This window comes from Hibiscus syriacus, unplaced genomic scaffold (genome assembly GCF_006381635.1).
Source record: "Hibiscus syriacus cultivar Baekdansim isolate YM2019G1 unplaced genomic scaffold, ASM638163v2 tig00000738_pilon, whole genome shotgun sequence".
Taxonomy (NCBI): domain Eukaryota; kingdom Viridiplantae; phylum Streptophyta; class Magnoliopsida; order Malvales; family Malvaceae; genus Hibiscus; species Hibiscus syriacus.
In genome coordinates, this window is record NW_024061816.1 from 529,848 (window position 1) to 553,463 (window position 23,616).

At 31.8% G+C, this 23,616-nt stretch overlaps 2 protein-coding genes and 1 pseudogene across 2 annotated transcripts; 2 read left to right on the plus strand and 1 right to left on the minus strand.

Moving 5' to 3' along the window:
- Window positions 1-5,329: 5,329 nt before the first annotated feature.
- On the minus strand, window positions 5,330-9,380 carry LOC120212934 (annotated as a pseudogene).
- An 8,396-nt stretch (window positions 9,381-17,776) lies between these two features.
- On the plus strand, window positions 17,777-20,423 carry LOC120212925 (microfibrillar-associated protein 1-like). Its single transcript, XM_039211110.1, is given in 3 exon segments — window positions 17,777-18,745; window positions 18,748-19,081; window positions 20,124-20,423. Coding segments are annotated over 3 exon segments (1,293 nt in total). The 5' UTR covers window positions 17,777-17,901; the 3' UTR covers window positions 20,239-20,423.
- Window positions 20,424-21,884: 1,461 nt separating this feature from the next.
- On the plus strand, window positions 21,885-23,380 carry LOC120212944. The gene is made up of 4 exons (XM_039211121.1): window positions 21,885-22,053; window positions 22,277-22,508; window positions 22,616-22,671; window positions 23,143-23,380. The coding sequence occupies exons 1-4, from the start codon at window positions 22,012-22,014 to the stop codon at window positions 23,296-23,298; spliced, it is 486 nt and encodes a 161-aa protein (XP_039067052.1). The 5' UTR covers window positions 21,885-22,011; the 3' UTR covers window positions 23,299-23,380.
- Window positions 23,381-23,616: the final 236 nt, after the last annotated feature.

Consider the following 23,616-nt stretch of genomic DNA (forward strand, 5'->3'; position numbering starts at 1 on the left):
CTTTTTGAATTTCCTTTCTTTTCTTAGAATATTTTCACATGGTATCGGTTCTCATCATAAAAAAATATCATGAAAAAACCAGCCACTCTTATCCTAATCAACAAATTCTGCGACAACAACTTATGTAGGCAAAACCCATCTGTTTCACAATGCACCAGAGATCAACGACTATTTCTTTGTGGCTGAAAACAGTAGAGGGAAAAGTCCAAGGGACAACAATCTAATACAAGGATGAAAAATAACGATTTTGGGTATAATTGAAAATATGATAAAAATTATAACATTCTAGATTGAATGTAACCTAAAATGTTATATTCATTATAACATTTTTGGTTGACACCTTCTTTCGAACATTTTATATTCAACCGAAAATTTTAGGAAGATTGTAACATTTCAGGTTGCACTCACCCTTATGATTTTTATCATAGTTTTAGATTGTCATTTTTTATATTAGATTGTCGTATAGTCGAATTACCCAACAATAACGTGAAATCTTGGATAGTCAATTTTAAAGCTTCTGGTCACATGACTCTGGATCTCAGTGTATTTTATAAATACAACCCACAACCTATTCCCTTCACGATTTGAACAATCAACAGATCAATCTCTAAAGTGGAAGGGATAAAATTGGTTCAATTGACAAATAACCTTCTATCCTTTGTCCTTCATGTTTCAAAATCGGCTTGCAATTTGATATATGTTCATAAATTATCTAATGATTTAAATAGTGTCACAAAATTGTATTTCAATTTTTTTTTTGAATTTCAGAGATGTTAATTAGCAATGTTGAATTGTGTGGTGGGAACTCTCCTCTATTTAGACAAGTTTATTCAAGGCGTGTAGTCAACTATGTCCCTAATTATATTGTTTTAGATGGAATTATGTTACGAGACATTTTGGGCTTGGTCATCCAAATTCTGATCATCTTGCAAAACTATTTCCTCACGTGTTCAGTAATAGAAAACCAAAGACCTTTTTCTTGTGAAATTTTTTAACTTAATGTATATCCTAGAATCAAATACACACCCATTTCCAGTGATCTTCCAGGACCTTCACGTTCCGAAAACATTAATGTGGTTTGTATATTCAAAATCCTTGACACTATGATTTAGACACACATCCAAATCCTAAAAATCGACAATGGAAATGATTATTTTATAAACACTTTAAAGAAAAAGAAAAAATTGTAGATGATAGGAATTTCTACTAAGATGACATAATGAACGAGGAAAAGATGATAAAACACAAACATAAACAATAAATCATGTAATTAAACCCAAAAAAAATTTGGCAAGTAAATATATAAGAGTAAAAGAAGGTCCTATATAGCCACGTGCATGAAGGAAAGACGCCACTCAAGCAAGCATGCATGCGATAATACCGGACGTGTGAACGAGGAGTGAGAAAAACCCTCGGAAAGCTTCCACGTAGAAGACGTACATGGGATAGAAAATGCCATGCAATATAATAATACCCATGCGTAATTCCAGAACTATAGGAAATAAAATACTCCATTGATAGGCTATTTGACCAAACTGACACGGTTTTCCCTAATATTTACCTTTTTAGCACCGTTTGATATATATTTCTCGAAGTGGCACCCTTTCGGCTGAGCTGGCGAAAGACGCATCCCCGGGGACGAGTTTTACCCGGGTTTTCGTTGAGTTGGATGCCACGTGTGGAAGGCGCATCCCCGGGGACGCGCCTTCCATTAAATACCATAAATACCCCCATCCGTTTTCCCCAACTACCCCTCATCCTCTCCTATATAAACCCCCTCAACCCTTCCTCATTCTTCACACCAAAATCATATTCTCCTCTCTTTTATAACTCAAATTCTCCAACTATTTGAGTTTTAAATTTCTTATTAGTGGTAAGAAATTTATTTTTATGTTAGTATTTTTTTAAATAGTTATTATATTTTATATTAATATAATTATAAAATATTATTTTTTTATTAAAATAATATTATATAATTATAATTTATTTAGAATTATTAATTATTTTTTTGTGTTAATTATATTATTTTGTCTACAGTTATAATGGAAAACGAAATGCTACTGCGATTGGATGCTGACCATATCATCATATAACCGTTAACTCTTATGTAATTAATATTTTATTTAAATGAATGTTTTTGTTTCTAATAATTTAATGTTATTGCATTTTATATAATTTCTCAATGTATGTACACCTAAATAATTTTTTTTAACTTTTAAATACATAAATATTTTCAATATATTTATTTAATATAATAATTAATATATTTATTCAATATATTTTCATGTTCTGATTGGAGGATTAAATTTATTAAATTAAATTTTCAATAAGACTAAATTCATATAATATGTAAGTCTTGAATATTAAATGTGTAATTATACTAATTTATTAACTTATGCATCAATATTTTCGTTAAATATTGATAAGAGATGACTAGATTGATAACATTTAAATATTTAACTCATAAAATTAATAGATCAATAATCAAAATAAAAAATAATAATACAAACATATGTGTAATATTATAATTTCATACATTTTTCCTATAACTACAATAAAATCAAAACTGGTTTTCATATATTGTTCTATCATATTAATGTAGATAATTCACTCCACCTTAACACACACTAACAAAATACATTTAATAATTCTTACATTATAATCGAAACACTTTATATAATATATTACTAATTTATAATAATAATAATAATAATAAAATATTTATTTATATTTATTATTAAACAAAATACCAGCGTGGCAGCCAAGTCATCAGAACCCCGTGAAGGCGCGTCCCCGAGGATGCGCCTTCCACACGTGGCATCCAACTCAGCGAAAACCCGGGTAAAGCGCGACCCCGAGGATGCACCTTTCACCAGCTAAGCCGAAAAGATGCTACTTCGAAAAATATATATTAAACGGTGCTAAAAAGGTAAATATTAGGAAAAACCGTGTCGAATAGCCCCCATTGATAAGTAGTGGACCCAACTTACCTGTTAGGACACAGAAACTCATAATAATAGACATTGGCCGTTGAAAAGGAAATCAAGAAGCAACGTATGCCAAATAAACACCTGGGAAATCCCTGAAACCAAGGGGGTAATACTATCAGCTAAAATCAGAACCATAGTTGTTATGCGCCCAAAAGCACGCGCCACCCACCCCTAGTTGAGTTTGGAACAATTAATGCTCCTGTCAACAGTGTCTTGAGTCGACACTAGCCATCGGAGGTTGCCAGAGGCATTGACTGTATTGATGTAAAATAAGATAATAGTTTAGATTTCAGTTGGATACTTCAGGTCATGTCAAATTAGATATAAGTTATGTCAGGTTAATTTGATGGTTCGACCTGGATCATGTCGGGTTCAGGTCAAATCAATTCAGGTCATTTTCAAATTGATTTGACATCAGATTCTTCTCGAGTTTAGATCGGGTTAGTTTCACTTCGGATCAATAACAGTTTAGGTTAAAATAGTTCAAGTCCGAATCAGATAAATGCCAAGTTAATTCATGTTCAGATGGACTTCAGGTTAGATCCCGTTCAGATCGGTTACATCATTTACAGATAAAATTCATTTGGATCTTACTAGATACAAATTGACTTCACGTAGGGTCATTTTTGGGTTAATTGTTTTTTGCTATTCGTGAATGACAAATTGTAATTTGTAATTGTATATGATTTGGAGTAAGTTAAAAAATATAAATAATTATGGGTCAATTTTAATAAAAAATAATTTTAAGGACTAAATTGAACAAATATGAAATTACAAATTGAAATTTAAATAAATGAAACAACAAGTATGGATGAGGGATCAAATCAAAATAATTATAAAATGTCAAGTTGAAATTAATATAAAAATTGACTAAATTGAATACATTTAAAAAGTTGGTGAAGTAAAGTTTATAGGGTTTGGAGATTATGATATAATTTATAGAGTTTGAAATGAAGTTTATTATGTGATTTATGGGGTTTGAAGTAAACTATAAAAATATAAATAAGTATGGGTCAATTTCATATACAAATATAATTTTAAGCACTAAATGAACAAATATGAAATTACAAGTTAAGATTTAAATAAATTAAATAATACATAGGGATCAAATCAAAATAATTGTAAAATGTGAAGATGAAATTAATATAAAAATGGACTGAATTGTATTCATTACAAAAGTTGAGGAACAAAAGTTTATAAGGATTTGGATAATATAATATATTTTTAAGGACCAAACTAATTAAACATGAAATTACAAACTATTATTTAAATAAATTAAACAATATGTAAGGTTCAAATTAAAACAACCGTAATGGATGTATAAGTGTAATGTATATTATATATATATAATATATACTTATGAATATAATATATAAGTATCTATATGCATATATATTAATATTATATATATACTCATGCATATGTATATTTATACTTACATATATACTTTATATATATATAAGTCTAATATATAAGAATATATACATATATACTTATATAATTATATGTATACTTATTATTATATTTAAATCCTTTTAATTTTCTCATTGAACTTAATACATTGAAGTTTGTTGGTAACTCAATCGATTCTTACCGGTAATTTTTTTTTTTGGTACATCTTAGTTTAGGTCAAGGGTGACTCCCACAGTCCAAGGTCAGGGCATACCTAAGACCCAATTGGGATCTACATAGGACTTTACAGATTGCAAATTTAATCATTGAACTTTATATTTTATTTTTTAATTGGTAAATTACAAATTTAATCACTTAACTTTACTCTATCTCTCTCATATTTCACTCACTATACTTTTAATTATTTTCAATTTAATCATTGAACTTTATACATTAGATTTGTTTGGTCACTCCTCAATTAACAATAAACAAAGCCACGCCATAACGCCATTAGTGAAGGAACGACTGAGTGTTAAAAAAACCAATGTATTAAGTTCAATGAGGAAATTTAAAAGATTTTAAAGTATAATAAATGAAATAGGAGAGAGAGAATTAAAGTTCAGTTATCAAATTTATAATTTACCCTTCAAATAAATATATAGAAATGGGTTTTGGACAAACGAGAAGAATACGGACCACATTATAATCACGTCGTCAATCATTCATTGAAACCATCAAAATTTATCTCGGTTGTTTCATCAACAAAATCTCAACACATTATGTACAAAAAAAACCCTAATATATTAAGTTCAATAAGAAAATTGAAAATATTTTAAAATTCAATAAATGATTTAAGAAAAAGAGTAAAGTTATCAAATTTATAATTTACCCTTCAAATAAATATATAGAAATGGGTTTCGGAAAAACGAGAAAAATACGGACCACATTATAATCACGTTGTCAATCATTCATTGAAACTATCAAAAGTTATCTCGGTTGTCTCATAACAAAATCTCAGCACATATAGATGTACAAGAAAAAGCTAAGCACTATGAGCTGCATGATAAAGCCGAGACGCCGTCCGACTTTGATCCTTAAGAAATTGAGAGCACAAAAGAGCAATTGCGAAAAGAATTGGCCAAAAGGACAATTTGATGGGATTATCAGAATGCCGGCGATAAAGGACATAAGCCACAATTGCTGTAGTAGTTTGAAGTATGGCACTTACCAATCCAAATATATCTGCAAAGTTACAGAAATGTCTATAAGTGTTGGGACTATCCCATCTCCATCTGCCCTTTTCCTTTCTGCCCTTATAAGCTATCTCGGTTATGCATCCGAACAAACCTACGAGAGCCATTAACATTGCTGCCAAGGCGAATCCTGGCTTACGCACTGAAGCAAGCTGGTCAAAAACTGCCGATATAATCTCTATAGCAAGGTTGGCAATGAGAAAGATCCAAATCTATTCATTGAACATGAAGACAAAACACACACAAAAGGAACAATTAGAGTTCAGTTGTTAAAATACTTGAATCTAAATATTCAAATTGTAGTTCCAGAATGAGATAATTAGTTGAGTATTAGTCATGAATTTGATGATGGGCTATATTGGTATGTATCATCCAAGACAGAAGTATTTGGTTGATTTAGGATAATTGATTCATGCAGCCTTGTGTTGCCCTCAGAAGAGAAACTCGATGGACAATCACATAATCTATTCGAGAAAATGAAGAGTTAGAACAACATAGATTTGCACTTCGCCACATGAAGTGGGAGATTTGTGGAAGGAGTTTTCAATTTCTGACTCTAGACTAGAAACATATGACTAAAGGTGTCTGATACTTACTTCTGCTGGGAATCTGCTATCGAGGTTGAAATCAATGCGCGGGTTAACTGCAGCAAGTTTCATTGACAAAAACTGCAACCAAAAAAACATGATAACTAGATTCAGACCGAGGGGGTGGAAGATACTGCATCGAAACCAAAGCATAAAGCTCAAAATGAAACATGCCAGCCTATTGGGATGTTCACAATAAGAACCGAGAGAAAAATCAACTTTGTGAGGGTTGCAGAAGATGGGAAATCTCCATAACAAGACCCTTACTACAGGGTAACATCTCACCTCCACTTGACGGTGTAGGGAGTGCACATAACTGATGGTTTCATCCAACACTAACACTTCGCCCTTGATCTACAGCACATGGTATTTCGCAAATCAGAAAAGGTCCTACGTGAATTCAATGATTCTATAATGAAATTCAAAGTACAAGTCAACATCTGATCGTTTGAAAAGTTATACTTTCCCAATAGCCATATAAGTTCAACTTGAATACACCTTCATGGGATGCAGATAGAAGAGTTCCAAAATGGTTTACTCGAAACAGAAACAGTAACCTATCCAGAAGCAACAGATTTCCAGTCTCCCAAGGGATTGACTGTAAGTCATTAATATCAACAATATTCTTTTTAACAGTTAGGCATTGCCGATCCTTTCAAATTATGAGCAGATCATGACATGTGGTCCTAGAAAAGAAAGGTTATTTACAGGTTTGGCCATCTAATATTCACTGAATTGTGGTCACATCTTGAAGAAAATGACTTATACACCCTTTTCAATTGTCGAAAACGTCTTCTGAACTATTAAGGCATGATCAAGATTAAGTTCGGCACAATTAAACTAGTTTCCCATGCACTATCACATTATGTACCCATATAGATAGGCAGCCATTTGGCGTATGAAAGGCATTTTCTTTTGTGATCTTTTATCTTGTTATCTTGTTATCCCATAAGAGTATGGATGCCGAACTTGTAAAAGAAGTTGGCAACTACTGTACATCAAAGAAATGGGACCCCATAAAGACATCTAATCAAGCAAGCCACTAGACAAGTTCATAGAGCACTTCATCCCTCATGGTAATATCCAGTTAGCATTCCACATAACTAAAAATTTCCTTTCATTGACGTCGAATGCTAGAATTTTCATTTTACTGATACCTATCCTTTCCAAAGATAATTCAATGTGCGGCACATTAATATGAAGATTCGATTTGACCTGTAAAATCTAGCTTTCTTTCGTTTACTCCCTTCACTAAAAGTCTAAAACAACAAATAAAATCACAGTTTCTGTTCGAAAAATCGATGTTAACCTCAAAAAGCACTCCTAACAAACTCATCCAACAAAGGAAGAAGGGCTAAAACATTAAAATTGTCAAAGTGTCATGTACGGCTATAAATGGAACGAGACAGATCGCAAGTTACTCGAGATCGACTCGATCAAGACTCGATAAATACTCATATCGAATGGACTCGACTCGAGTTCTTAACGAGCTACTTGATATTCGACTCGAAAAGATCGTGTGCAGCTCGAAAATATATATTAAGATTTTATTTTATTTTAAATAAATTATTAATAATATTAATATTTATGTATTGATTTTTTTTTAAAAATATAGTAAGATTTTAATGTATTTAAGGTTCGAGTTTGAGGCTTCAATCGAGTTAAGTTTAAGAAAAAAATTTCATTTCGAGCCTTTTTGAGCTGCTCACGAGCTTCAGTTCAGGATTTCGAGTTCGAGTCGAACTTGAAAATTTTAAACTCACGAATTTTCAAGTTGAGTCAAACTCTATTTCAGAATTTTCGAGTCGAGCCGAGCTCAGCAATATTCGAACTCGACTCGGCTCGTTTACACCCTAGTGCCATGGCACACCAGCTGAGCTTTTTTGAGCAAAAGCTGACAAAGTACTGAAACAGTTACAAAAGAAATAAATCTAAAGATGTAATCCAAATTTTGTGTACCCATTTAGACGGATATTCTAGCTTAATCACGTAATCATAATCAAATCATTAATGAACCTACTAATCCAATTGAACTGACCTTACTGCCCACTGGTACCAAATCCCGTAGGATCTTCATACGTTCATTAATCTTCTCTCTCGTTGCCTAAAAACAAATATTATTGGCTTAATCAAGACAAATTAACTAATACTAACAAGCAAACTGATTAAGGACCCAGTCATCAAAATTAGTGAATTACTCTATCTGCTGAGATATGTCTATCCGTGGCTTGTCCCCAGCGAGCTTCAACGTGAACGTAAGGCAGCTTCTCGGCATCGTCGGAGCTCTCTTTCGCCGCAGTTCTGCTTTCCTTTGTCGACCCTTTCACCTAAAATGCTCAAAAACCAATTTTATCAACTAATTTGATCAAAATTTACCAAAAAAGAAAACACCCAAAAAGCCGATATCAGAAATTTTCACCTTTTCTCAGTCTTTTCCCTTGATACTCCGGTTCTCCACCGTTGGATCAGAAACGGCTGAGGTGACTCGGTCCCCTCCGGCTCACTCTTCCCTGGTTTCTGGAGACTTGCGCTTGAATCGCACGACGACGGTTCAGGCGAGTTGCTTTTGTTATTGTCGTTGATGTTACCAGCACCATCTCCGGTGAACACAGAGAACTTCGCCGCTTGTTCGATTAACCCACTATTAGAAAGAAAATGAGAGCTGTCTTTGAAATCATCAACGTTCGGAGCCGGAGCTGGAGCAGCAATTAGCTTAGCCGAGTCCGGAGAATGAATGGGCTGAACAGCTTGGAGAGCCGTGAATGAACTGGAATTATCGGTCACCGGAGCCGACATCAAAAGGCGGAGTTCGTCGGTAAGTTGCAGCGACTCGGGTGCCGCCACTTCGTCACTCTCCGACGCCGTCTTATGAGATCCAGTTCCAGCCGTCCCTTCGTTCAACTCCATGACAGAATAAAGAAAAAGAAGAAAAACAAATACGACCAAAAATCGAAATTCTGAAAAATACCCAGTTCGGTTCCTTGAAAATAAGAAGTACCCACTTAGTTAATTCAAACCAAATTTAAGTCTCAACAGCTTCAAAAGATTTTTAAGCTTTGATAAGCTTCATCAATGGCGGCCGGGTCAAGCTAACAAAAAACTAAATCGTTGATTTAGCGGTCCATAAGGAAATGCCGGGTTCATTTCATTCCATGAATTGCAAGCTGGTGTTTTAAAATTGTTGATTTAGATTCATAAGGAAAATGCCGTGTTCTTTTCATTCCATGAATTACTCGTATATTAAATTTGGGATAAACTACGCATTTAATACTTAAGCTATAAGTTTTTATTCGTTTTTATGCATAAACTTTCATTTTTTAAAATCATACCTAACGTTTAGTTTTCATTTCATTTTAGTGCATTGTCATTAAAACTTAACATGTTTAGTACTAAATTATCAGTTTTGATCAATTTTAGTACCTAATCTTTCATTTTGTTCAAAACTTAATGTTCAATTTTGAACGGGATACTAAAATAAAACAAAATCTAAAATTTGTATCAACGATATACTAAAATAAAACAAAAACTAAATTTTAAGTACAGTTTTAAAAAAATTAAATGTTTAGATACTAAAATAGATCAAAATTAATAGTTTAAATACTAAATACGTAATTTATCCTTAAATTTGTTTGGTTGTGTGGAAAGGAAATTGTTGTACAAGGATGAACTGTGTAAGTCAAGGTCGTCCCAACCTGCTCATACATTTATTAAGCAGCAGCTAGGAATCTCAAGCCTATCTATCTTCATTTTGACTTGGGGCCATTTGGGCCATGATCAAATACATAATCGTTAGTTTGGATAAATTTTTAAATATATTTCAATATATCAAAGTAAGAAAAAAATTAAAAATTTACATACCTATTTTATTAGAAAAAAGAGTATTAAAAAATTAAAACCTCATTTTTAAATTTTTGGATCCGCCACTATTTATAAAATTATTTTTAACCTAAATTTCAGTTTTAAACACATAAACATTCCCAAACAACTCATTTTCAATCGAAAATTCAAGATTAAAAAGTGATTATTAATTCAAACTAAAAAACGATGCTTTTACACTAGAAAAGATAATTGGAAAAGTTCGTTTGAAGAAGCATTCCCAAACGAAACATTTGAATCCTTTTTTAACTCGGACAAAATTAGAAAATCAAGTTGACCGAGACTTGCAAGACATTCGTTGAACATAATACCATTGTACATATTGTGATTTGAGCCCAAATGATGTCCGTTTTAATTTTTAAACGGCAATTTTATGTTCCTGTTATCTTTTCTTTTGATTTGAGCACAAATGATGTAAATTTTAGGTTCTATAACTTGCATGAGCAAAAACAAAACAACAAATCCCAACCATGAATGCGAACACAATAGATCAAATTCAACCGCAGTGAAAAGGCTGAGGGAGCTAATGCGGAAGAAAAATCACTGGATAAAGGTTTATGGATTCCATCATCACAATCTCCATATACACTGGATCGAATTCGTTGATCGATCCAATGATGATCTTCTCAATGCACCAGTTCTACACATCTACATTTGGTATGGCTGCTTTCTAATTTTGGTACATCAAAATGATGACTAATTGAGCAAAACTCAGATCACAAAGGGGTGTTGTTAATGTGCATATATAATAATCAGATTTGACCGACCAGAATTCTGATGCCTACACATTTTATTTCTATAACTAAAACCATAGAATAGATAAATAGCTCAACCATGCAGTAAATTGCATTAACCCCTATATTTACCATCCGTGTAAACTAAAGATGGGGGGTGCTGGCGTTCTGTTTGCAGAAATTGGTTAGGGAAATTGATTTTACCTATTGAGGTAAAATCGGAAGATGGAACTTCGGTTATTCTAGAAGGCGGAGTTTCTGGTCTTGTATCGACATCAGCCATTTCGAAGTCTGGATGAAGCATATCGGCTCCGTTCCATTCAACACCTGCTAAAATTATAATATTTTCTACACATTTTTTCCTATTCTTAGAAACCCTAATTTTCTAGCCACTTTTTTATTTTTTTCTCCTACCATCACCATGGCCGCCTAAGTCATTCGTTGGGAAATGTACTAGCAGCGTGGAGCAACCGTGTAGCAACGACGGTCGATCAGGATTCAAGTTTTCCTTAATATTTTTTCCTTGAAAAAGAGAGATACTTTTCTAAGTTTGAATTATTTATTTTTATGTTATTATTTGGATTTGAACATAAGGTGTTCGATGAAATGTCTATCTTATGATTTTGCTTAAAATAATATTTTTATGAGCTGATTTCTTTTTATTGGATGTTTTTAGAGATGGATTAATCCTTATGAATGTCGATCTTAATTATTTTTATAAATAGAAATTGTTGAGACTACATGCTACTTTAGTTTCAAAATCAGTGTTTATGAAAGTAAACTTAAGCATATAGAAATGTATGTTGTCGATTGTTTTTGCTTTATTAACTGTTTGATTGATTGTTTTAATGAAAGTTAATTCCAATTGGTTAAGTGTTTAGTTCTTGAAAGAGGATTAATGTGTTAATTGTTGCATGACTCATAACAGTATTGCCACAACATAGTCGTACTATTAGCTACCGTATAACATCATTCTTTGGTCCATTGGTGTGATTGCTCCATTGATCACTGTAACATTCCCCTGCTTTTATTAATATGATTTTATTACTTTGCTATTTTCCTTTTACCTTCTTAAAATACACATTACTTATCTTTTCTTTTTTTTCTAATAGCAACTCTTTTATGACATACGTTCTCTGTGGGTTCGACGTCTGATACGTTTTGTGTATCCACTTTACTACTTGAATCCGATACATAGACTTGCGTGATTGTTGTAGTATTTATCATAGTATCAATCTGCTAACTAAAGAGTTAAATTGAGATCAAGTTAAAAAAATCTAAAGGAATGAGACTAAAGCCAATGAAAATTAAAAGTGTTATGTCAAGGAAAACCCCACCTAGTTAATTGGAGATTCTAAGATCTAGGTTCAAAAAGGCAACCTAATTACATAAATTCTTTTTAGTCATAGTGGGGATTTCTTATCCCAAATTTGTTCCTATGATGTAAACAATGATCATAGTGTGATAGGCTGACCAAAGCTTTCAATGACCATTGTGTGCTTTAGTGAGCCAACCAACATAAGTCACATATGTGAGAGTGAAGTGGAGCTACTTCAAGGAGACTATTGGACATAGTTCTTTCAAACTCTTGCAGAATCAGGCAATATTCGCAACTATATGGACATACCTATGAGAACTAATATTCTTCTTAGAAAGGTAGTTGTGTGAAGTATATCACCATTTACACGAACGATAGAACAATTCAAGGACATCACATCTACTGATAAACCAGTAAAGTGAATATACTTTCATAAGAGAAGGTTCAAAGGAGGACATTTGTAACACCCCTTTTCGAAATTCGTACTCGAATACGAGCCAAGAGATGTCACATCAGACATTTAAAACATATATTGTTTAAAATATTTTTCTTTAAAAATATCAAATTTAGCATAAATCATAAAAATATTTAATCGTATAAAATCAAAATATAATATTTTAACATCTAACTCAAATTTGATTTCAGGCAACAACATGGCAGTTCAATAATGTATCATATTCTAAGTGGAACTGCCTAAAAACTATCTAAATAGAAATTCATCTTTGTACTATTAAAATATAAGACTAAAATCTATGATTATAACCATTTTTAATTACTAGATTCACGCATATAAACTATTATAAACCATTTAACTTCATAGACATATCAGAACATTTATGACCCAATTAAATCTAGTCTTATAAAAATATTACTAACACTTATATACGTATACATGCCAACTAAAAAATTAAAACAATAGTAGGATGTCATTACTGATACCGGTAGGTAGTCCTCGATAGTTAATGACAAGCTAAGCTCTTTATTCCACTTGCTTTCCTTTACCTACGTATGAAATCATCACACGATAAATATACACTTAGTGAGGCATTAACATAAATAAAGTAAGGCATATAGAAATATAAAATATTGTATAAATCATAATATTGTAAGTATCATATGATAATGTATGAATATGTAAAATAGACTTTTCAAAGTCTTTTCTCATCAAATAACATGTAAAACAATAGATCATATATATCACATGTAACCAAATCAAAAGAGTCAATGAAAGATTTATTTTCCATTGAACCAATCAACTTGTATTTTTCAATTTCATGTAATCATAACCCAATGTATGATAAATGAGAATGCATGGTACGCGAGTCAGGCGAGTGTGTGCAATATGTAGTTTTACTGCCAGTAACATATTGCACTTTTAGTGCAAGTCAGACGTATAGGTACTGTAGAACACAACATCACTGTACCAGTATTCACTAATCATGTATGGTATCTCACAAAGTCAAAATATCGTTAAACCCATAATGTACATATAATGCCAGTAAAATGTACACGAATGTACCAGTTTTATAATCAATAATCACTCCACCTCATGACATGTCAATTTTATCAATAACTTTCAATGCACATACACTGGGCTTTTATCAAAATCATATACCATTTGATTAAACAGTATAAAATATATCAAAATAGGATTCAAAAATCTTTTTTTTCTTCAAATAATTCAAGGTTGACTCATCGCAAGTCTTCCTCATATCATATGTAATCATATAGGTAAGAATGCACTCACCTAGTATACTTAGCTTGCACACTTTATTTAACTATATAAACCTCACTTTTGCACTTTTTCTTTATCTTTTGGCTTGTTTTATTCTCGATTTTGATCACAATCTATATGAATATCATTTACAAAACATATACATTTCAAAGTACATGTTAGTACTTTACTAACATAGGCGCACAATAGGAAATAAATTCTTAAAAATTTTCGATACTTATTCGATACTAATTCTACTTCATAACATCAAAGTCAATCTTAACACTTCCAAATACAATTTCAATTCTCCCATTATCCAATTCAAAGAATATATCACATAACCATTTCTAATTCCACAATTTAATCACTAAAATGAATTATTTTAGAATTTATCTCAATGTTTTCAATTTATTCAAAATGGTCCCTTGTCATTTCAACTTCAACTTCAAGCATCTAATAACATATTCAAGCATATCAACAATCCATTTAAACAGTACATATCAACTTCAAATCAATTTCCACTTTAAACCCATGTTTTCAACATTATGCAATTTGGTTCCCTAATCTTTACAAGCTTCCAAATTGGTCTAAACAATATTTTAAAACTTGAAGAATCATTCCTTCGTCATTTCTAACCCTTGTATAATTTTTCTATAATTTTTCCTCAACATTTTCCTATAGGCCAAATACCAAAAGTCACTTTGGCCTTGTTTTCCAACTTGATTCAATCATGAATTCAACTTCTAATTATCATTTCCAAGCAATCACAATCAATCTCATATCAATTTCAATTCAAACTTTAATTTTCTATAAAACCACTAAATGGTCAAACCTTGATTTAACCATTTCTAATTGTTTTCAATCATAATACAAGCATGGAAATAAATCAACAGCATTAACTACATCATAATCCAACCTTAAAACATAAAACTAACCTCCCCTTCATCCACCCAACTCATGGATTCAAGGTTTCAAGCATGGAAACATGAACAAATGGTATCAAATGATAGAGAATTTCATGTAGAACAATTTTGTATTAGGTGTTTTCATCCAATTCTTAATAAATTAGCTTGAAAATTGAAAAGAAATCTTTTCTTACCTAAGGAGGAGCTCACGTCCATGGGAGGGAAAATGAAGAAATTTCTTGAATTTTCATTTCTTTTCATTTAAGGCCATTTGTCCTTTAAATAATTAAAATGAATTAAAAATTCATTTTAATGTCAAATGACCATTTTGCTCTTGAAATCACATGTTCCATAACTTTACACATGTTAATTTATTCATCAAAAAGTTAAAAATAAACCAACACATTATTAACTTTCAACTTTGCCCTTGTAATTTTCTAAATTTTAGTCTTGCCATTTTAATCCAAGTGTCTCGATATAACATGAAAAATCAACTTAAATCAAATGGTCCATGTTAAATCCTTCCTTATTAAGACATGGAAATGGAATTATTAACCTTCCTCTATCATCATTCAAAATATATCAAAAATCCAATTCGATCCAATTATCCAAAATTTTTCTCGAACTTTATCTCTTTATAGTTTTTAATACAAAATTCGTACGGAAAATCCGAATGACAAGAAAATGTAATTATTGGGAATAAACTGTTTATTTACTAGATAAAATTTATTTTTTGAGAAAATTACCACTTTGGTCCTTAAACTTTTCCAAAGTTTATACTTTGGCCATAAAACTTTCAAAATTTTCATTTTGGTCACTAGACACAATTTGGTATATTACAAAACTTATCTATCCTATGCAACTATTGATCGTATAAATATATCACCATATCGAGTCAAAATGATTTTGATAAAATGATCAATTTCATTCATGTGGGGGATTGTTGGAAAAAATTCAATAGTTTTGGAACTTTGAATGAGAAATTGATCCAAATATTATTAAGGAAAACATGGAACCAATTGCCCGGTTTTAAATGTATAGACGTGCACAAAGTGGGTAATGTGTATGTTTGAACCGATCGAGTCCTCTGTGGGCTTACGTATGTTTTAACACAAATTTGAAATATTTTCCTCAAATAAAGCGTATCTTTTTAAAATTTTGTTTTAAAATTAAAAGGATACATATTAAAAAGTTCGTTTAATCTAGACAATAATTATAGAAATTGCTTGTTATGACTATTAATTCTCAATTATTAAAAGCTTCATTAGGCCAAAAATTTATTATAGTTCACTATGTGAAACCTTTAGAGACTATGCAAACCTTTTAGGTTAAACAAAACGAAAATAACTCAAAAAAATTATTTTCTTCTCTTCTAGTTTTTTGATGATAGACGAAGGAAAAAAAAGTTTGTGATTTCTACAATAGTGCAATTGTAGTTGATCATCTAATTATTGTATCATGGGAGACAAATGACTAACGATCTCAAACACCATAGAATGAGCAAAAAATTTATCTTAAGGAAACTGTGTAGCTATAAGACTCAACTCATTTCCAATTGTGTATTTATTTCTATATTATTTTCGATTATCTTACAAAGTTTTTTCTCTTTTACTTTTTATTTTTATCGTCTCAGATTGTTATATTTCTAACATTAAATTTAGAATTTGTCAAAATAAAATAATAATTGTTTTAGACTATGAAAAAAATTAAAAAAAATTATTATAATAATATTAACTATTATTTAAATTAAATAATACCCAACTCAGTTAGAACACAAAAAATAATAAAGTTACGCAATAATAATTTTTTTATAATAGAAATATTATGTTATGATAAAGTTTTTAACTAAGGTTATTTATTTTACGAAATGCTTTTCTTAGAATTGTTTTTTTTTTGTGAAAGGTTTAATATAAAAAATATCTAAGTAATATCTTTTTCTATTTAGGTGTTTAAATTTTTTTCTATTAATGTAGGTGTCTAATGTTATCAACGTTATCATTTTAAGTATTTCGACTATAACAAACGTTAACAAAATATATTATATGTCACGTGTCGCGTTTATAAAATTTCAAAAAAATCATTTAAAAAATCTTTAAATTATTATTATATCTTTTAAAATAAAATTTAATTTCTTTAAAATTATCTAAAAAAATCTCAAATCCCTAAGATCTTTAACCTTAATTTTATTCCCCCTTATTATCTCCATTGTCGTCGGTATCTTCTTTGTCCTCTTCCTTTATGTTTTTCGTTGGACACTAAAGCGTTGTGTTTAATTTTCTCCTTGTCGTGAGTGGTTTAAAATCATGTGTTGAAATTCATCGTGATCGAGTGATTGTTTGTTGATGATAAAAACGATCAATTTAGTTAAATGTGTTTGAAATTGGAAGTTTTAAAATTTTGAGAGTTTTTTAAGATTTGAAAAAATTTGAGATTTTTTTAAAAAATAATTTTAATTTTAAAATTTTATAAGCACGATATGTGTCAGATAATAGATATTTTTTAATAATTAGATTAGACTCTTAAAATGATTACATTAATAACATCAATCACCTATATCGACGAAAAAAGAAATTAGGTACTTAATTACTTTTTTTTATTAACATGAGGTAAGTATAAATTAATATCTGTTTAAAGAAATTTTTTAATTTTTTGACATTGAACGCTCATATTCTTACATTTCGAGTTCTTAAATAACATCAACAATTCATTTATAGAAATTTCGTACTAAACACTTAATTAAAAAACGTATAATTCAGATATTTTTATATTAAATCTTTTTAAAATATAATTTAAACAACAATAAAATTTTATTTTCATATACAAAAATAATGGGAGGTAGGATAATTGAGTGTCCAAAATATGTTGAGAGCAGTCAGGAGAATAAAAATAAAGGAGTTTTAACGTGAAAATCCTTTAACCCTCAGATTTTTTTCCCTTCTGTTTTCTCATTTCCTCTTCGGAAAAGCTTGCGTTCAGGTAATAAGGTTTTAGGGTTTCGATTTTTAATCAATCGTTTGCATCATAATTCCTTGCGTTTTCCTTTTTCATTTGGTTGATTACTTATTTTCATATACAGTTCGCTGTTTGGTTACACAGAAAACGTAGGAAAACCAGAAAGAAAAGGGGGGAACTATGTCGGTCACGGCAGGTGTTAGTGATACTGTAATAGCAATTCGGGATAAACTTAGGGGGAAAATTGGACAAACCAAAGTTAAAAGATACTGGCCTGGGAAAGCTCCTGAGTGGGCTGATGACGCCGATGAAGATGGCGATATTACGATGGCTAGGTCCGTTGCTTTAGAAAAAGCTTTTCCTAGTCACGAAGATCCGGGTATCGTTTTAAAAGATGACCGTAGGTTACGTCGTTTGGCTGAAAGTAGGGTTGACAATAGAGATGAAATCAGGGCTGATCATAGACGGATTAGGCAAGCCGAGATTGTGTCCACGGAAGAGGAGGAGTCTCGGAGGAACGAGGATGCCGAGGATGAAGATGAGGATGCGTTGGAGGAGAGAAGGCGAAGGATTAGGGAGAAGCTGCTTCAAAGGAAACAAGAGGAAACTCCGTTGTTGGAGGAGGAAGAGGAAGAGGAAGTGGAGGAAGAAGAGGAGGAAGAGTCGGAGTATGAGACGGATTCGGAAGAGGAACATATGGGAATTGCAATGGCTAAGGCTGTTTTTGTGCCAAAATCCGAGAGAGAGACTATAGCTGAGCGTAAACGGTTGGAGGCTGAAGAACGGGATATGGAGGAGGCGGAGAAGAGGAAGTTGGAACATCGGAAGATCGAGACAAGGCAACTTGTGGTTGAGAAGATTAGGGAGGATGCTGAGATTCAGAGAAACATGGAATTGGAGGCGAACATAGAAGATGTGGATACTGATGACGAGGTTAACGAGGCTGAGGAATATGAAGCTTGGAAAGCAAGAGAGATTGCTAGGATTAAGAGAGATAGGGACGAAAGGGAAGCAATGATAAAGGAGAGGAGGAGATAGAGAAGGTAAGGAATATGACAGATGAAGAGAGACGAGAATGGGAGAGGAAGAACCCGAAACCTGCTCCACCACCAAAACAGAAGTGGAAGTTTATGCAGAAGTACTACCACAAGGGTGCTTTCTTCCAGTCAGATGCCGATGATCCTGCTGCAACTGCCGGAGCACACAATATTTATCACCGCGATTTCTCTTCCCCAACAGGTGATGACAAGATGGACAAGACTATCTTACCCAAGGTCATGCAGGTGAAGCATTTCGGTCGTAGTGGTAGAACCAAATGGACTCATCTTGTCAACGAGGACACAACTGACTGGAACAATCCGTAAGTTATCCATAAAGCTCATCTCTATGAAATTATGCTCTTAGCTCTTAGATTCTAACTTTCTAATTATTTACCTTTTTTATGTATTGGATTTGCATAATCATTTTATATCAACTGAAGAACTCACTTAGTTTAAACAATGTCAATAAATATAACTTAATGCTTGAAGGATAAGATGATAACTTTTGTTAACTAAAGCTTTTTCTATTGAGGCAAAGCAAAGGAACTTACGTGGAACTTGTATTATATTTGCTGGTTTATTTGGGTCTACATATTCATATCTGTTACTAGTTATTCTGGGATTTATTGAGTGGGAGTCTAACAGAATAGCCTAGAAGCATATTATGGGATTCTTTTTCTTTGCGAATTGTGATTTAGTTACTGTATCTGTTACTAGTTATTCTGGGATTTATTGAGTGGGAGTCTAACAGAATAGCCTAGAAGCATATTATGGGATTCTTTTTCTTTGCGAATTGTGATTTAGTTACTGTATCTGTTACTAGTTATTCTGGGATTTATTGAGTGGGAGTCTAACAGAATAGCCTAGAAGCATATTATGGATTCTTTTTCTTTGCGAATTGATTTAGTTACTGTATGATTCTGTTGGAGGTTATTAATTGGCACCTGTTGGATTTCTTGTACTCCATATTAATGGATCTTCTTGCCTCAAACTGTGCTAGTTCAGAAGATGATAGTGAGAACATGCTTGGAGTAAATTTTTATAGTTTCTGTCATGGACCATCAGAAGCGAAATCAAACATGCCTCTAGTAGTAGAATTAGTAAAAGATAATGATTTTTTAGAGGAAGTATGTAGATGTAGGCAATGAACCTGCTTATTTTTTTATATTAGATCTTTTATTTGAAGAGCATATTCTCTAAAAAGGGCCTTAAATTTTAGTTTAGTAGGATGTAGATTTGAACCCCAAAGATAGGAACTCTGAACCGTTTGCTATGGCTGATATTACTCCTCTGTATATGATCACCGAATATAAACACAATTATGTTCCTGACAAATCTCGAGTTTATTTTTCTTTTGTGCAGATGGACATACAACGATCCCCTTCGGGCAAAATACAATGCGAAAATGGCAGCCGTGAATGCACCTATAGCGAAACCAAAAGGAAGCAAGAAGTTGAAGGAGTGGGAAACGAAATAAATACTAGTTTCAAATTATCATTCTGATTGGTGAGTTTCATCTCTTTTTATCTTCCCCCCGCGATGGTTGCGGTCTTTCTTTGCGATTGGTAAAAGCGTTGATGCCTATGTCTTTCCCTTGGGTCGTATTTGTATGATTAACTGGATTTGTAGAATTAAATTTACCGAGTTAGACCCAGTTTTCCACATGCCATGGTATATTACCTTTTAGTTAAACACTACGTAGCATCAATTATGATTTATTGCAATTAATAGATTGCAAAGAGTTCAGGGTTCTTGCAGCATATAGTAACTTTTGTAGAAGTAAAATCGGGGACAATTGCATTCAATTCGACTTGATTTTTTTTTTCAATTTCGAGTTACTCAAAAAATCGAATTTGGCTGATTATTTTGATAGTTTTGTGGTTTAGTCCTTGATTTCCTTATGCCGTCAATTCGTCCATTTTTATTAAATTTGAACTACATGTTCCTAAACCATCATAGAATACATATGTGCTTTCAATTTCTGATTTTGATAATTTTTTATTTTTCAATTTAGTCCCTCAAATTTTTATGATTTTTTTATGTCTTCAATTCATCCTTCATTTTAAATATATTTTTTTGTCAAATTTTAATCACATGCTCCTATACCACTATAAAATACTTATGTACTTTCAATTCTTATTTTTTTATTGAAAAATATACTCTTTTTATTTAGTCCCTCAATTTTGCATTAAAATTTGGTCTTTGATTACAATTGTTAGCAAATGCTTTCTTCACACAAATTTCACGACTTTTTTATATTCTCATTAATACTTTAATCTCAAAAAAAATTTAAATAAATATTGTAAATATTTTGCAACTTTAGATTTTGATACAAATGAAAAAAAATATAAAGAAATATATACATATCTTATATGGTTAGAGAAAAACAAAAAATTAGAATCAATCTTTATCATAATATTATAAATAATTATATAAAATTTGTATAAAAACTTAAATTATTTGATTCAATTTTCATAAATTTGACTCGACTTAAAAAAATAGTTAAATTTGAGTTATAAAATATGAATAGATAATGACCGAAGTCTTCGCTTCTTAATGGGAATGGGGGTGCTTGAAAGCAAATATTTTGGATGTGCATGCTTCATTGTGATATTGCTACTTAAACAAGTGCATCAACGATGATCGATCAGGGGCTTTATCCATATCCATCTTTTGGGTGTTTAAGTGTAACTTGTTTTATATCCAAAAAGTAAAAGTTTTAATTTTTTTTAATAAATTTGTAAAATCATCATATTATGACATGTGTCACTTAAGAGTTTTTTTAACAGTCGTAAAATGAGACCTAAAATTATAACGTTTAAGTATATGAATGATTCAAAAAATAATTTAGACATCAATGAGTGAAAAATGTATAGTTTAGACAATTATTTTATATTTAAGCCAATTATCATTTATTATTCAAAAAATTTACAAACCCGATCGAGCTGATGTCATTAATAGTTACTAATACTAGGAATCATGGGATCTTTAGCTTTGCATGTGTTTAGTGGATTTGCAGTTTCGATCTTAAAAAAGGTGATTTACAGGTAAACAGTGAAAAACATGAGAGAGGATTAGAGTATTCCACAGTTTCGGGCTTGGATTTCTCGAGGAAGAATTGATGGGTAAAGGCTATTGGGCTAGATTCCAGATTTAATGGGCTTAATTCAACCCTGTATTGTCGACAAATCTAATTCAGAATCGATGTCAACTCGTTTGCAGCTCTGTCTTCTTCCTTCCTCCAATTCCCATGTCAGAAGCTGAAGAAGTCAATTCTCCTCAGCCGCATCCAGTAACTATCTCTTTACCTCTATAAAATTGTGTATATATCTTCTTTTTCATGTATTTATATGTTTATGTTCTGAAATCAATTGAAATTATGAATTTTAATGCTGATTCATTGATGGGTTTAATTCTTACTATATGTTCTATTGAAAATACGATTTTCATGTCATTTTACTTTTTGGGAAGCAGTCAAACCGATTCTTCATTTGTTTATGTGTTTGAATCTGTAGTATTTTGAGGTTTTATGCAAAATTTCCGGCAAGAAAACCCGGTTTGCAGCCGGAACTAAGGCCGGTTTTGCGGTATCGTTGATAAATAGAAAGTTGGGTATCGAAGCTCCGGTTGCCTTGTATATTGAATCGGTTAAAGAAGGGGAGCCTATTGTTTTTGGCCCCGATGCCGTTCTTGTGAATTATGGCAATGGTTGGATTTTGCAAACTGTTTCTGATATGGATTTTTCTGGTAATTGAAATGAAATCTCATCATGGTTTTGATTCTTTTGAATGCTGGGAATTAGGATTATGTAGGTTCTAATTGTCTTACATCCTTGTTTACCGATTTCGAATTAGGAATCGGCATGCCAGAACGCATCCGGGAGGTTCCAACACCAATCCCTAATGGAAAGGTAATGACTTACTCTAGCATTTCCATTAGTGTATGTAGTTAAAGAGGTTTTCAGTAGAACTAAAATCGAATCATTTGCAGAACGATTCAATTATATGCTTTCAATAGAAAGAAAAAATAAAATTCTTTGCAGCTCATAAGTAAAACATAAAACCCATTTCATTCTATCTCTAGGAGGCAATCTAGGTAAGAATTACGGCCCTCCCCAGCTATCGGGTTACCGGTTAGCTTTACACCATCAGTTGCATACCGACATGGCTACATCTATAAGACTAGTTCCGAATTAAAGTAGCAATGTCCTGGCATAGATTAAGTTTTGTGAAAAAGTGAGTGCCAAATCGAAACCTTCCTAATTCAGTTGCTCCTGGTTCATACATGTCCGAATATATGTTGATCATAGATGTCGAACATGATTATATTATGAAAAATGAAGAATTCGGATCGTTTTGCTGATTTGTTTTTACTTTGACAGAACATCGATGGGTCTCATTCTACTAAGACCCTTTCGAAACCAGGAATCAATTTTGTTTACATTGCAAAGGTTTTGTTAGCTTTCGTTATGATGTTTATGATGGGGGGAGTTTTCATGTTGGCTCTTGACAATCTCCCTGAACTGATTTTGTTTTAGACTCTTTCATGTAAACTATGTTTCAACTCAAATCTGTTAAATACTACTCAAATGGTATTTTTGATATGTGCACTGGTAAGAACCCTTTCGAGCAATCCGAGAACGGTGTCATCGAGATACTTGTACTCGTAAGCTATTCGGATTCGACTCAAAAAAAGGTAGAGCTTGAATAGTTCCAACTTTCTTATTGTCGATACAATTTTTTATTATTGATTAATATTGGGAGTTTTCTATTTATACTTGAGCATAAATAATTGAGTTTGGAATCGAGCATTCATATCGATTTTTTTATTAGATAAATCAAATTAATTGTTGATA